Source organism: Fundulus heteroclitus, chromosome 16, assembly GCF_011125445.2.
Source record: "Fundulus heteroclitus isolate FHET01 chromosome 16, MU-UCD_Fhet_4.1, whole genome shotgun sequence".
Taxonomy (NCBI): Eukaryota; Metazoa; Chordata; class Actinopteri; order Cyprinodontiformes; family Fundulidae; genus Fundulus; species Fundulus heteroclitus.
Window position 1 is genome coordinate 20,876,501 of NC_046376.1, and position 13,503 is coordinate 20,890,003.

The 13,503-nt window shown below is 38.8% G+C and overlaps 1 protein-coding gene across 8 annotated transcripts in view; it reads left to right on the forward strand.

The window, feature by feature from the left end:
- Nucleotides 1-2,828: 2,828 nt before the first annotated feature.
- The window catches only part of sun1 (Sad1 and UNC84 domain containing 1), a 37,290-nt gene continuing 26,615 nt past the window's right edge, over nt 2,829-13,503 (forward strand). For 2 of the 8 annotated variants that reach the window (XM_036148022.1, XM_021319518.2), the window contains exons 1-2: nt 10,451-10,462; nt 10,845-10,942. In XM_036148022.1, the coding sequence (XP_036003915.1) occupies nt 10,451-10,462; nt 10,845-10,942 (110 nt within the window). The other 6 variants (XM_012868306.3, XM_036148023.1, XM_036148024.1 and 3 more) reach the window with 6 other exon arrangements.

Consider the following 13,503-nt stretch of genomic DNA (forward strand, 5'->3'; position numbering starts at 1 on the left):
GATAAATCCATTCAAAAGTTTCTGCACATAGCATTTCCTTGTAAAGATCAAATGGAAAACAAACAAGTCTGTTTGAAAGAGAAAATGTGAAATATTAAAGATGTAATGTACAGGTTGCACAGAAGTGCTCACTGCTAAATTAATACTTTATGAAATGTTATTAATTTCCAGCATTCAGTTCTAATTAGTAGAAAGCTGTCAGCATCCCACATATTGACTTGGAAATATATTTTTGCTTTTCTCAGCAAAAGATCTCAGAACCTATCAAATCGAACTATTTAAGCAACCCTGTAGAATTTCTAACTTATTTCTGGTCAGGGGCCAGGCCATTTTCAGATTTCAGAAAGTCAACGTTTTGTGTCCATACTGACAGACAATTGGTGATCATTCATTCCTTCATTTACATTGACTAAAAAAAAAAAAAAAACAACAACAACAACAAAAAACACAAAATAACTCAGTTCCATCTGAAGAAAAGTGACCCCATATCCTGAACCTACCACTACCATGTTCACTGTAGGCATAGTGTTATTTTTATGGTGGCCCTTGTTAGTACAGTACAGACTGTCTGGTGGTTTCAATATACACGAGAGCTGAACAATTTACTCCAGCTTACATTTTGAATGAGAAATACAAATTTGCATTGTCCTCAGGGATTCTTTAACTACAATTTGGTATTTTTGAAAACAGTAAAACCATTGTTGAGGGAGAATAAGGAGCTGATTTCAAGCTATAGGAGAATTTTAACAGATTTGTTTTTAGTGGATTATTTAGTATAAATGAAAATAAAAAAAGACTCAGAATGGTTTCTTTTTTATATCACAACACCTGGCATTTTATAAAGGCTGTATGTGTACACTTTTGAGAGGCTCTGTAGGTATTTTTGTACATTTTGTTGTCTTGCAGGCCCTGTAAGTTAAATGTACAGGATCAGATCTCTGTTTTAAAGACCAACTCTGTTTTCATAACTGAAAGCACTGAAATCACTGTTAAACCTTTCATGAGCGAGAAAGTTTCCAACCTATGAGAAAGTCAAACTGGAGACTTGCATAGTCTCTCCTTATTTTCTTCGTTCTTCTCGTTCTGTTGCAAACTACAAGAAAAACTGAATTTCCATTCCAATGTGCAATATGGTAGAAATAAATTCGCTGATGGACAAACAAAATGCAAAAGAGTGCTCAGCTGAATATGGCAGATTGTATTTTACAGGATTTATTTTATACATTACCACCCTCCACAAAACGTAAAATACAACACACTGGAAGAATAAAATGATGTTTCCGCTTCACAACTCATTTCTTCTCTGTTCAGACGAAGTGGGACGTACAGGCTGAGCAATGCGCACATTTTCCTTGTTATCCCGAAGCAAAGCATCAATTTCGGTGTCTGTAAAGGTGGCTTTGGAATCCTGTCACGAAAGTCAACACAATTATAGAACCTGTAGGTTTGCATAACAATGTAATTAAGTTTAACCAATATATCTAGATCTTACTTGAATAGTCTTGTGCTTGACCCCAATGCATGCATGGGACAGCTCATAACACATCACCATGTCTAAATTCTTTAGCTCTTTCTTCATTAAAGCAGCATGGAACTGGTTATGGTGAGAATCTGCATTGTGAATTTGAATATAAGCAATTGATTAGGCTGTAACATGTGCATTTTATTGCAAATTAGCTTTTTTTTTCATCACATTCTTACCTAACAAGTGCGTGCAAGCTGATTTCATTTTGTCTTTAGAAACATGCTCATGGTTGGAAGTAAGAATTTTCTCACACAGGCGCCAACTAAGAAGCTTCTCTATCACCGTTTGTCTGCTCCCAGCTGGGGCTTCCTTTATTCCTTTCTCAATCTCTGGAAAGCATTATGCATGAACTGTTATTCACTTTCTATGCCTTAGAGAAAATAAAAAAAAAGTCATAGCACAAACATGTGCCTCACAGAAATAATTAATCGTTTACAAGCTGTGAGGCAAGCTCAGTCCTGCGTACCTCGTGCTGCTGTTAGACAGCTTTCGCAGTATGTATCTGATAAAAAACAAACAAGCTGGAGATTCAATTAAACTGACACCAAGACATGCAAACAACAAACACTTTAAACATAGTTAATGTTTTTTTTCATATACTTACAGCTATCTGTGTCATGGGGCTGCACAGGAAAGTAGTAACCCATACACGCAAGGAAAACTGTTATTTTCGTGGTCTTTGACAAGTACATGGTGAGCCAGCAGCATCGAAACAGAAGTTAAGTGTGAGAACAGGCTTTTTCCCTTTTGCACAGCCCAGTCATGTGATCTCAACAATAATGGGATCCACAACTGCTGACAAATACCTACTGTGCTGTCCAGTTTTTCAGGTTTTGTCTGGATGCTTGAAAAATAGCTCAGGGTCAGAATAGAATGAAACACCAGGACAGATTCTTTGAACAGATTTTTTGACCTGCAACTAACACTTCTAAATTTGAACCAAGCTAAATATATCAATAAAATATATATTTTACAGATTTTAACTTCAAAACCCTTGAAGAAAGGCTTCCTTAAAGCACCTTGCCTGACAAAGTAATTTCTTTCGATTAACAATAAATGTTTAGAAATATTTATAAGCAATGTAACAATGACATATATGCTTATAAAATAATTTCTAAAACGTTTTAATTTGTTCAACCGAACAGTTTATGAAAAGTACGTTGCTGTTTTCAGGAGTGGTCACAGGATGGCGCTGTTGTACGTTGTGAGAGTCGTCTTGACGTTCTTCGCAGAGTTTGAATGTTTGACATATTTGGGCATTTTTACCATATATGGACCGGGCACGTGACGTATGTGTCCGGGGACGGAAAAAATGACCGTGTGCGGGAAAGGCGAACGTTAGAGAAGTTTTTTTTCTTTTTTTATCGACAAGAAACATCGTCAAGGAGCAAACTCAGGCTATAACATACAGTCTACCCTCTTAGTATTTCGCAGGCAGAGTTAACACAGTAAGTATTTATTTTTTTGGGTGTTTCTAGACAATTTTATTAAACCGCTTACCCACGTTTCATTCAGAACTGTCAAGAATTGTTGAAGCTAACTCTGCAATTCTAAAAATTTCTGTTAGCTTTGTCGCGTCCTGATGTTGCTTTCTGATGTTTTCGCTTGACTTACTGTGTGCTAAGCAACGTTTGTGAGGCAACGTAATCGTTAAGTAGCAGTTGGCAAAAGAGAAACTGGTTCCAGATTATTTTTTTTGCCAGACCGACCAGTCCTGTATTGTAACTAGCCAGTCTTTCCTCATTTACCATCATGCTAACTAGAGCTCCTCTCACTGTATTTTCCTTCTATTTTATTAACATGCCTTCTTATCTGTCCGTTTTTATGGTGACATTTTGAACTCCAGCAAAGCCACGATGTTTTATTTCCTCCTATATTGACAGCATAATTAAAAATAGTAATATGGCGAATTACAAAAGACTGGACGAAGAAAAATAAGAAATACTAAACTGTGACATGTATTTATGGACACTTTCCTACAAGTAGTTTCTCAATATTGTCTTTCTTTTGGCATTACTCTTTTCTCACCATTTTATCTAAACATTAGCATGTAAGCCACTACTTAAGTGTCTATAACATCAGTGCACATTATGTGAGTATATGGCACTTTAAGGATAATATCCAACATCCAAGCACTCCTATTAATGCAAACATTTAATGTTGTGCAAGTCAGTCGATCGGTGTTACTTTCAACTATTATGAATGGTTAATAAAAGCTTCCTCCATCAAAGCCAGTTTTTCATTAAAGTGCATTATAGCAGGGACAGGGTCTTGTCAAAACTTTCCCTAAAACATTTATTCATGGGAAACCATGGCAGAGACATAATCTGTCATCCATTTAGCCATTCTTGTGAGAAGAGCTGCATTCCCTCTTTAGAGTCTAAAGGTTGTGGGGAGATTTAGTTTAAAGAAGTCTCCACCAGCAGGTGGAGCCTTAGTCATGATGATCTTCTCATCAGTTTAATAGAGAATTGGAATCAGTATCTGTTGCAGCTTTTTGGACACAATAACAAAGCACCTCATTGAGATCCAAAAACTTTAGATTACTGTAATTCCTGAGTGATTTAGCAACCTGTTAAACAGAACTACTTATGCAAATCAAAGCCTAGTTCAGCTCTTCTATAAGAAATGGCTGTTTGTTAGGCTCCTTAGTAAGTCGGATAATGTTCCAAGTGTTTGTGCTGCTGGGCCAAATAGAGGCATAATGAGGTTCTTAACTGGGGGATTATTTTGATCTGGGTTTTACTGTAGAGCGGATCGTTTTGATTTGGCTGCATGATATTGACATTGTTGGTGATAGCGGATGAATTTTCAAGCCTGTTTTGAGCTTTACGTTGTGGCTCTTCCTTTTGGTTGTCAGAACCAGCTATCAAAAGAAGAACAATGGCACCATGGGCACATTTTGCACTCAGCCAAAACAAGTCCATTGCCCAAACATGAAGGCTGCGTTCGACGGTTTATTAATCCTTTGAGGCAAGCATTAAACAATGATCCATTCTCACTGTTTCCAGGTACTCCCTCTGTACAGGTTACTAAAAATATAATCCCTGTGATTTATACCAGCCTTATGACTGTCTGCCTATTTACACTAGTGGTTTCATAGTACTCGTAGTTTGGTGTTGGAAACATTCAGCAGATGCTGTTGACAGTATTTGGTTACTACAGATTTAGGAAGATGCTTTATAAGTTGTGTTGATGGAGGTTAGGGTGGAGATGTAACAAAATGGAACGTTATCTTGGCTGGAGAAAAATTACGTTGGATTTACGTTGCGACTCAAACATCTGAAAGAGTGGAATACATTTTTGGAAATGGCAGTCAAATAGTACTGCTCCTAAATTATAGCTAGTATATACAGGATCATTGTGTAAATGTACGTATTCCTTTTTTTTTAAATTAGAAAAGTGTGTATTGCAACTTCACATTATTGGTAGGGCTGGGCATTGATTCAAATTTCAATAATCGATTTGATTCCGATTCTCAAGGTTTAGAATTGATTCTTTTCGATCCAGTCCGATCTCAAATTGAAATGCTGGTATTAATCATAATTTTTTTTTAGCCGTTACCTGAATTGCATGACTGTGTAATTATGCAACATATTGATACTAGTATTAACATTCAACAGCAAATTAATAAAGTAATGGTAGTTATTTAATAGCGTCTGTAAGGACCAAACCTTCTCCCTGAATGTTTCACAAACATGCTGAGGGGCAGAAAACCCAAACCGATCCAGAAATCAGAGGACGCCAGAGATATTTACGGCTGGACACTAACCTGGTGCATTAATAAAAATATGACATTAAAAATTCACCTCCCGGAGTGGAGCGAGAGCTGGAAATGCACACTTTTAAGTTCACAGTGGAAAATACTTTTTTTTTTTTTTTTTTATCGGCTTTTGGTTATATTAATCGATCTTTAGGAATTAATGAGAATCGATTCAGAATTGGAATTTGTTTTTTAACACAGCTCCAGTTATAGTTATTTTCAGGTATTCAAAGGAGTGGGTGGAAGTGCAAACCTACTTTATCCCACTCCTTCTCTATGCGTCACTATTACTGTATTTATGTTTATGTAGCACATATATTAAATGTTATCATACTACTTACAATAAATATTTATGAAATTTGTTGTTCTTATAAATCTCACAATGGTCTTATCATTTGCTCCCATTTACAGCACCTGACAAATGTAGAATAACTAATTAACTATTCTATGTAGTAAAACAATGATAATAATTTTACTGCCTATACTAATAGTACTAATGAAATAGCAACCATAGTCATATATCATATCCTATAATGACCTTATTGTTGTGTAATGATTTGAACTGTCTGTTCTACAGAACAATGTCTGTTTGGTCATTAGTTTAGTTCCCTGTTCAGACTGTTCAACAGTTTAACTCCATTTAATGAAACTAAAACTCTTTCTGATGATGCAGGTTATTCACCCCTCACTTCTACTGAACAGATTTTGAACGGGTCTCTGACCGCCGGTTATTTCTGGCTTTAAATAAAATCAGAACTGTTTGGAATTTCACTGTCAGTGAATTTGAATAAGTGTTTACATGTGTTCTCAATAACCAACCTTAGATGCTTGCTCCAAAACGTCTGCACAATAACTTAGACCAGGGGTGTCAAACTCATTTTGGTTTAGGGGCTGCATACAGCTTAATCTGATCTCAAGAGGGCCACACGAGTAAACTCATTGCAAGATTAAATAGAACTAATAAATGTGGACTTGTTGTTGATTTTTATATTAAGTTAATTTCACTTTTACACAATATATTATGAATAACCTCAGCGTTTTTAAGAAAAGTATGTGCAATTTCAACAATTCTTTTACTCAGTTAAACATTTACTTGTGCATTATGCATAAGAACTGATCACAGTGATTATACAATGTTGAAAAACATTTATTCACATTTTTTTGGAACTTAAAAACACTGTCCTGCATGACAAAATACATCAAACAGATATAAATTAAGAAATGATTTGAATTTTTCCACACCTGAAGCTTAATCTGCTAATTAAAACACAGCGCCCCTCGTGGACAATATAGGAACTACATATTTTCAATTAAACGAAGTACATGTTTTTTTTTTCAATAATTGTTTTATCATTCTCTTCCTTTTATCTTGTCCACTTGTGAAAGTCAAATCTGATGAGCTCTTTGTGGCATCTTACTGCCACATTGCCAGACAGGACACTGGGGGGAATTGTTTTTTTTTTTTTTTGTTGTTTTTTTTTATAATGATAATGCATTTAGCCACAGGGCCGGACTAAATTGTTCGGCGGGCCGTATGTTTGACACCCCTGACTTAGACAATTGTGGTGAAACTGGAGAAAAGCACAGAACGTGGAGTGCCTTCGGTTGTAGTGCTGACTTTGCTTTATTCAGGAACGATATGCTTTTTGGTACTTCGCCTTCAACATGTTTAATATGAGCTTTCCTATTGAGTTTTTTCTTCTATAATCATGCAAGGAAACTTATTTTCACGTAGTCTCGGTGTTTACCCCGTGCACCTGTCACAGTCGTGTCTCTGTTTAAATGTGGGGTTTATTGGAAGTGGCAGGTGTCTAAACTTCCCTGGTGTGGAGTCCTGTTCCTGCCTAGAGCAGCAGCTCCGGGCAGAGCAGAGCAGAGCAGAGCATGCTTGTAGCTCTCCTCCAATAGATTCAAACTGGCCGCTCCGGCTCCACAATAGAGGGCCTGGGAGTGGGAGGATCAGCTCTGGAGCGATCCTTCTGGCTTTGTTAACGCCCGGGAAGCCATTTTGGAAGTCAGCTTTGCCGTGTTTCAGCAGTAAACAGACACTTGCAACCTGCAAACTTTGGAGTGTTTTTCCCCCCCCACCGTCAGAAAACAAAGCCGTGGGAGCGGATCGACCTGTCGGCGGTATTTGGGAGCCTGCCGAGGATCCCCGCGGCGGGACGCAGGCGGAACTTGGCGCATCTTGCGTGGGTCTTGTTCCGTCGCGTTACGCTTTTAAAGCATAACAACATCCATGGATTCCAACGCGGGCAAGTTGACCGCCGTGTTGCTGCCACAGTTTAGTGATCCGTGTTGCTGCGCATTCCCCTTTCAACGGGGTTCGCTTTAACCTTGCTGCTCTCCTTTACCGACTGTTTTGATAGCGGACGTAATATCCGGCCTTTTGTTTATTGTATTAATTTATTACGAATCTACGTCAATCTATACCGTTTATCGCACCGGGTATATTGAGTTGCGGGTGCACGTTTTTATTCTAGCGTGTTGGACGTGTTTGCGTTGGCAAATGTAAAGGCAGCGCAGCGCAGTGTGAATGACGCCGTCACCTAAATCCTGCCAGATCCTAATATAGCGCAGGGCAACGTGAGAATGTGACAGGGCTTGTGGGTTATTCGGGACGACAGCCTGCCGCTATTCTGAAAGTAAACACGCTTGATTTTGAACGGATTTGTAGTCTGGGCGCGTTGTTTTGACGGTAGGTGGCCTAATGTGCGTCGCCGGCGGTTTGCGTAAAGGAGGCAGCAAAATACACGGCATGATTTGAGGTTAGCCAATTACTGTTGTCAGTGTAGGAAAGCTGTTTATGTGAAGCATGTTAGCTGCAGCGGTGCTTCTTTTACTGCTATTGTTCAGCCTGTCTCTTAGTCATTACTCTGCAAAAAAAAAAAAAAGGGGGTAAATCATTTTAGAGTTGATTCATTGCACCACTTGACATGTCTAGAAACGAACTAATCCCTGCTAGAATTTAATCAGGCCCCCTAGCTTTTGGGTATTTGTTTCCCTTTATCCCTCCTTTCGGCTTGGGGACTTTGGTGTGGATTTGATTAAGATTATGTGATGGGATTTTAGTGGTTGGCTTTTCTGTGTGCAAATTCTGCAAAATCAATTGATTGTGGCGTATTTCTCATTTGGCCAATCAGCCTAATTGTAAACTGTCAGTTTATGTCTACAATACCTTGCAAAATCATGTATACCATTTAAACCTTTCCATTTTCTTTCACGTGACTTCCTTGTACTTAAGAAGGATTTGTATGTTTTATGAGGCATTAGACAATGGTCAGTCAGTCAGATGGCATAGGGAGCCCCAGATAAATGGCACTTAAATAATCAATTAACATTTATTGCGTTCAAACTGTTCTTTGTGATATACTATGATGAGGAAACTAGAAATCTGTGACGTGTTGTGCAGTCCTACTGCAAACCAACCAGGGCATGGCCAACCACCTAAACAAACAGGTTGGGCAAGGACAGTATGGATCAGATAAACGGCCATGAGGGGACACAAAGATGTGGTGCCCTTGTCAAATGAAAGGGTAAAATGCAACTATTTAGGAAACAAATATTGCCCATCATCTTGTGCACATCCTGCACACAGTGAAACATGGTGGTGACAGCATCATGCTGTGAGAATACGTTTCTTTAGCAAAGACAGCAGAGCTGCTGAGAGGTGATAGGGAAATTAAACCGTAAGAAGCTGCAAAGTACTTCAGATTGGTGCAGATGATCACCTCCCAGAAGGAGAACAATCCTGTAGATACAGCCAGAGCAATAATGAAAGGCTTTAGGTCAGGGATGTTAAACTCTAGTCCTCAAGGGTCAGTATCCTGCAACGCTTGTGTCCAACTTTGCTTCAACATACCTAGTTAAGTAATTTGGTCATTAGCAGGAGCTGCAGGACTTTGTAAAACTTGATTGCATGTTGGGTAGAGTAATTGATTAGCTCGATTCAGATGTGTTGGACCAGGGACATATTCAAAAGTTGCAGGATACTGTCCGTGGAGGACTGCAGTTTGATATTCCTTGTTTCGACCAAAGCATGTCCATATGTTAGAATAGCCCAGAAAACAAATCTTTGGCAGGAACATTTATGTTCAAAGTAACATTAAGTTTAAAATGGGAACACATTCAGATGTTGAAACTGATAGATAGATAGATAGATAGATAGATAGATAAATAGCTTTATTTGTCATTTTGTATGCACAAAGTGCGTACAGAACGAAATTTCGTTTGCATACAGCTTGAAAAATCATGAGGGTTGTCGCCCTACAAAAATGTCAAACTCTGTATCGATATTATAAAAATAATCCATACCATTTGATACCGCGGAAACATTTCTTGAAGGCACAGGGTTATTTTTGGTTAGGAGCAAAAAAAAAGATGTATAACAGTATGATACATTTGTAATTGAATATAAATACACTTCACAATTCTTTTTCAAAATTATTTGTAAAAACAAATGAATAAAGTTAAAAAGAGATATACTTTAGATTTTACATTATGTACTTCATTGTCGGTCCCTCACATGAAATCCTAATAAAAACACATTTACCTTTGTGGTTTTAATGGAACATGGTTTAAATGGGTATGAATACTTTTGCAAGGCGCGGTTGTTCAGACTTCAAGTTCAAATGTTTATATGCTGACGTTTACTGCTATCGCCTCTTAACAGGAGGTGTTGTTACTTTGACAGAAGCTTATATCAATGCTGCCCATGCAGTTATATCCTCCACAGTTACCAGAAAGCAGAACCACCAACAAAACTGCCAAGAACAGAAAGTAGTTGTTGCTAGATGTTCACATTTGGATAGGACTTGAGCGTACAGAGAAATTGTAGGTGTTACAGTAATGCCTGTTCGCATTAGGCAGGCTTCGCTCACAGAAGCTCAGCTCTTAGGCGCGTTGCTTCCCGCCCATTGCTCCAGGATCCTCCCCGCCTCTCTGCCGTTCTATGGGCTTTCGTAATACCAAGCATTACTCAAGTCGCCACCCTAGGGACTAGCCGTGCTCGTGGTTAGTCAGCTTAATACAAAGGGAAAGAGGATCGTCCTGTCTCCACCAGCCGCGTTCTGAGCTGAAGGCTGATTTTCACCAGAGCAGAAGAGGCCGGCCATTCACCACAGCTTCACTGGTGACCATACTACGCTTCAGCCGGAGCCAGCATGCAGGACGAGGTCGGCCAGCTCTCTCTTACAGTAGGATTGTTGTTTCCTAGGAACAGGAATGCACATAATACTCATTAAGTGTCAGACGGGACAGAGCTTTCTGACCGGGCCGCACTGGACTTACTGGTGGTTTTGTTTCCTTACACTGCAAGGACTGATCTGGGGGATATTGCGTTGTTTCTTATGGTGGAGTAGTGAGTCCTTTCTGAAATCTCAAATGAATATGGTTAAAACTTAAAAGAAGTACTTGCAAGAGACAGACTGAACAAAGCAGCACATTCATTCTTTCTTTCTTTCTCTGTAAAAGTTTTTTTTTTTCCTTGTTACTTTACTCCTGACATGCCATCTGTGACTAAAGGGAGTCCTATCCTTTGCACGATAACTTTTTCAGTCTAAACAAAGAAGAATGACCATGGACTTTTCCCAGCTGCACACATACACGCCTCCACAGTGTGCTCCAGAGAACACCGGCTATACTTACTCCCTCAGGTGAGATCTCCGTGCTGCGCTGCGGCTCCGTAGCTGCAGCATCAAACGTTCAGGTTATGGCATTAAGAGCAGCACGGTGCGCGTCTTTTGTTACTCAGGGCAGCGCAGAAGTGAACCCAGATGGTGGAATGTCGTCTCAGAGATCCTTTTACGTGTTTTAAAGCTTTGTACGTGTAGTTTCTGCAAGCTTTTCCATCATTTGTCCTTTTTTTTTTTTTTAGGATTTTTAAAAAATCTGATTGAGGTCAATCTGTCCTGAGCAAAGCAACATATCTAATCTCTAAATGTCTCTGCTGTCAAATTATGTTTATAGCTGCTGTATTTATTAGTATTTGTGAGATTGTTTTGGTTATAAATCTAAATTTATGGCATGTTGGAATGGCTTACCTTCATCATTATTTCATGCTCAAGGCGTGGTCGGCGCCTTAGCGGCGAATTGTTGCCTGTGGAGGAATGCTGCTGTCTTCAGAGCTGTCACCTTACTTTGCCAGAAGACCAGAGAGAGGCATTTGAGTGTGTTGGTCAGGGAGTGAAGTATTAACTGGTGTGTGCGCGCTGCAGTCTCTGACATCTGTGAGTTGACATGTGATTGCTTGACTTTTAGAAGAATAGGCTCCCTGTGTCCCACGGGAAAGTATGCGTCTTGTAAAAAAAATAAAATCGAGTTTCAACAAAGACCTCATCAGGTTTACAGCAGTGTCAGATAGACAGTGTGGTCTCATTGGTTGGAGCAGTTGGAGCGTAATTTGCATGCCTGCTTTAGGCATGGGGCCCTCTGAGATTCTCACTGCATGATAGTGTTCAGTAAAAATACCACGTTATCACCATATCAGAGTATAAACATAAAATAAAAAATGTACAGCATGGTCTACTTTTATACAAAATATTTATTCATACAGTGCTAACATATAAAACATATTAAGATAGTATATTAACAATAATCCTATCTAGTATGTCTTAGATAAGTTATCTTTTTAATCATAGACATATTTCTTTATGCTTTATTGAGATTCAAGAGTATTTTTTTGAGCAAATATGCTTATTGAGGAGAATATTATAAATTTTTTCAGTTCTACTCTTACTAAAGTAATACTCAGTATAGCTAATTGATATTAGCTGGTTAGTCAGGCTGTTTGCTCAGGTAGGTCCTGCAGTCAGCTGTTTAAGATATGCTACTCCTAGCTAGCTAACTGTAGTTTTTAAACAATGCTGCCTTAATCAAAGTAATTGTTGTCAATGTTAGTGTCAGGTTATTCGTGCGGCAGTTTTAAAACTGTGCAAGTAAGACCAAAATGATGTATAGCAAAGTGAAGCAAGCCCAGAAACACACTGATCTCTATTTTTAAACAATAAAACAAGAGGAAGAAACACGAGTAATTAGTTAGTTTTAAAATGATAAAATGAAGCTGAAATTAATGAACAATTTTAGTTTAAAAGACAAAGTAAACACAACAGATTACATAAAGTAAATCTCCAGTAGAAACGAAAGCAAAATTAACATGGATGGTGGTTTTTGAAGTAAGATAAGTAAGATAAGTGTATGGGCTTTCTCTCAGCCAGCTGAATTGCAGTGTGCAGCAACAGGTGGGGAGAAGTTTGCTATGAGAAAAGCCGAGTCATTCCAGTGCTTTCTGTCTCTTGAAAGATCTCATGAAATGTACTTTAAATGTATGATTAGTATGGCAGAAAATTGTATCTTTGAACCAGTGACTTTGTAAAACCTTGCTGCTCCTACTTGTTCCAAACCATTTCTGCTTAGGGTCTTAATTGTTTGAGTGCAGAAATTCGAATGCGTTTGTTTGAAAGGGTGGGGTTTATTGGAAGTGGCAGGGTAAAGTTGTTTCTTAACCAAAATAAATGACACAATAACCTAATTTATATTAACATTTGTGTTGGTTGGATTCTGAGGAAACAGTTTTTGCAACAAATGTAAAGAATCAGCTTGTGGACTGAGGCAGTTTATGATAAAAGTGTATAAAAGCTCTACACCCTTCTCTGGAGTCTGCCAGGTAGATGGGGAGGCTGGAACAAGTTAATCGTGTTCCTCTGAATGCAGTCAGCTGAGAGGCTATTAATGAACCCTCCTTGTTACAATTGTGGCCCTGATCCCAGGATTAGTCTAATAGTTAATGCCTCTTGACTAGCTAGCTGAGAACTGTGTGGTATATTAGCGTCTGGCTGCTGAACCGGCGATGATTCTCTGCTCTCCTGAGAAACAAACCTCTGAATGCTGTAAGAATTTAAATTCTGGGTTTATTGAATCTAGCTGCATGTCCATGAATGGAGTGGGTCTGCATGGTGTGCAGTTTAGTACAAGAGAGTAGTGCCGCGGCAATAGACAAGGTCAGGTGACAGAAACAGTTGGTCCATCTGTTGACAAAACTCAAAGGAGCAGTGACAAGGTTTGTGGCACTGAATAGACCCAAGTGTAGGAGGAAAAGGAGGCATTTGGCTATGCTCTGTTTCTTGATCACAGAGAGACAGTATTACACCATTCAGATGCAGTCATAAATGCAACAAAGTGAGAAGGGTCTGATTTAAAAAAAACTAACAGGGATTAC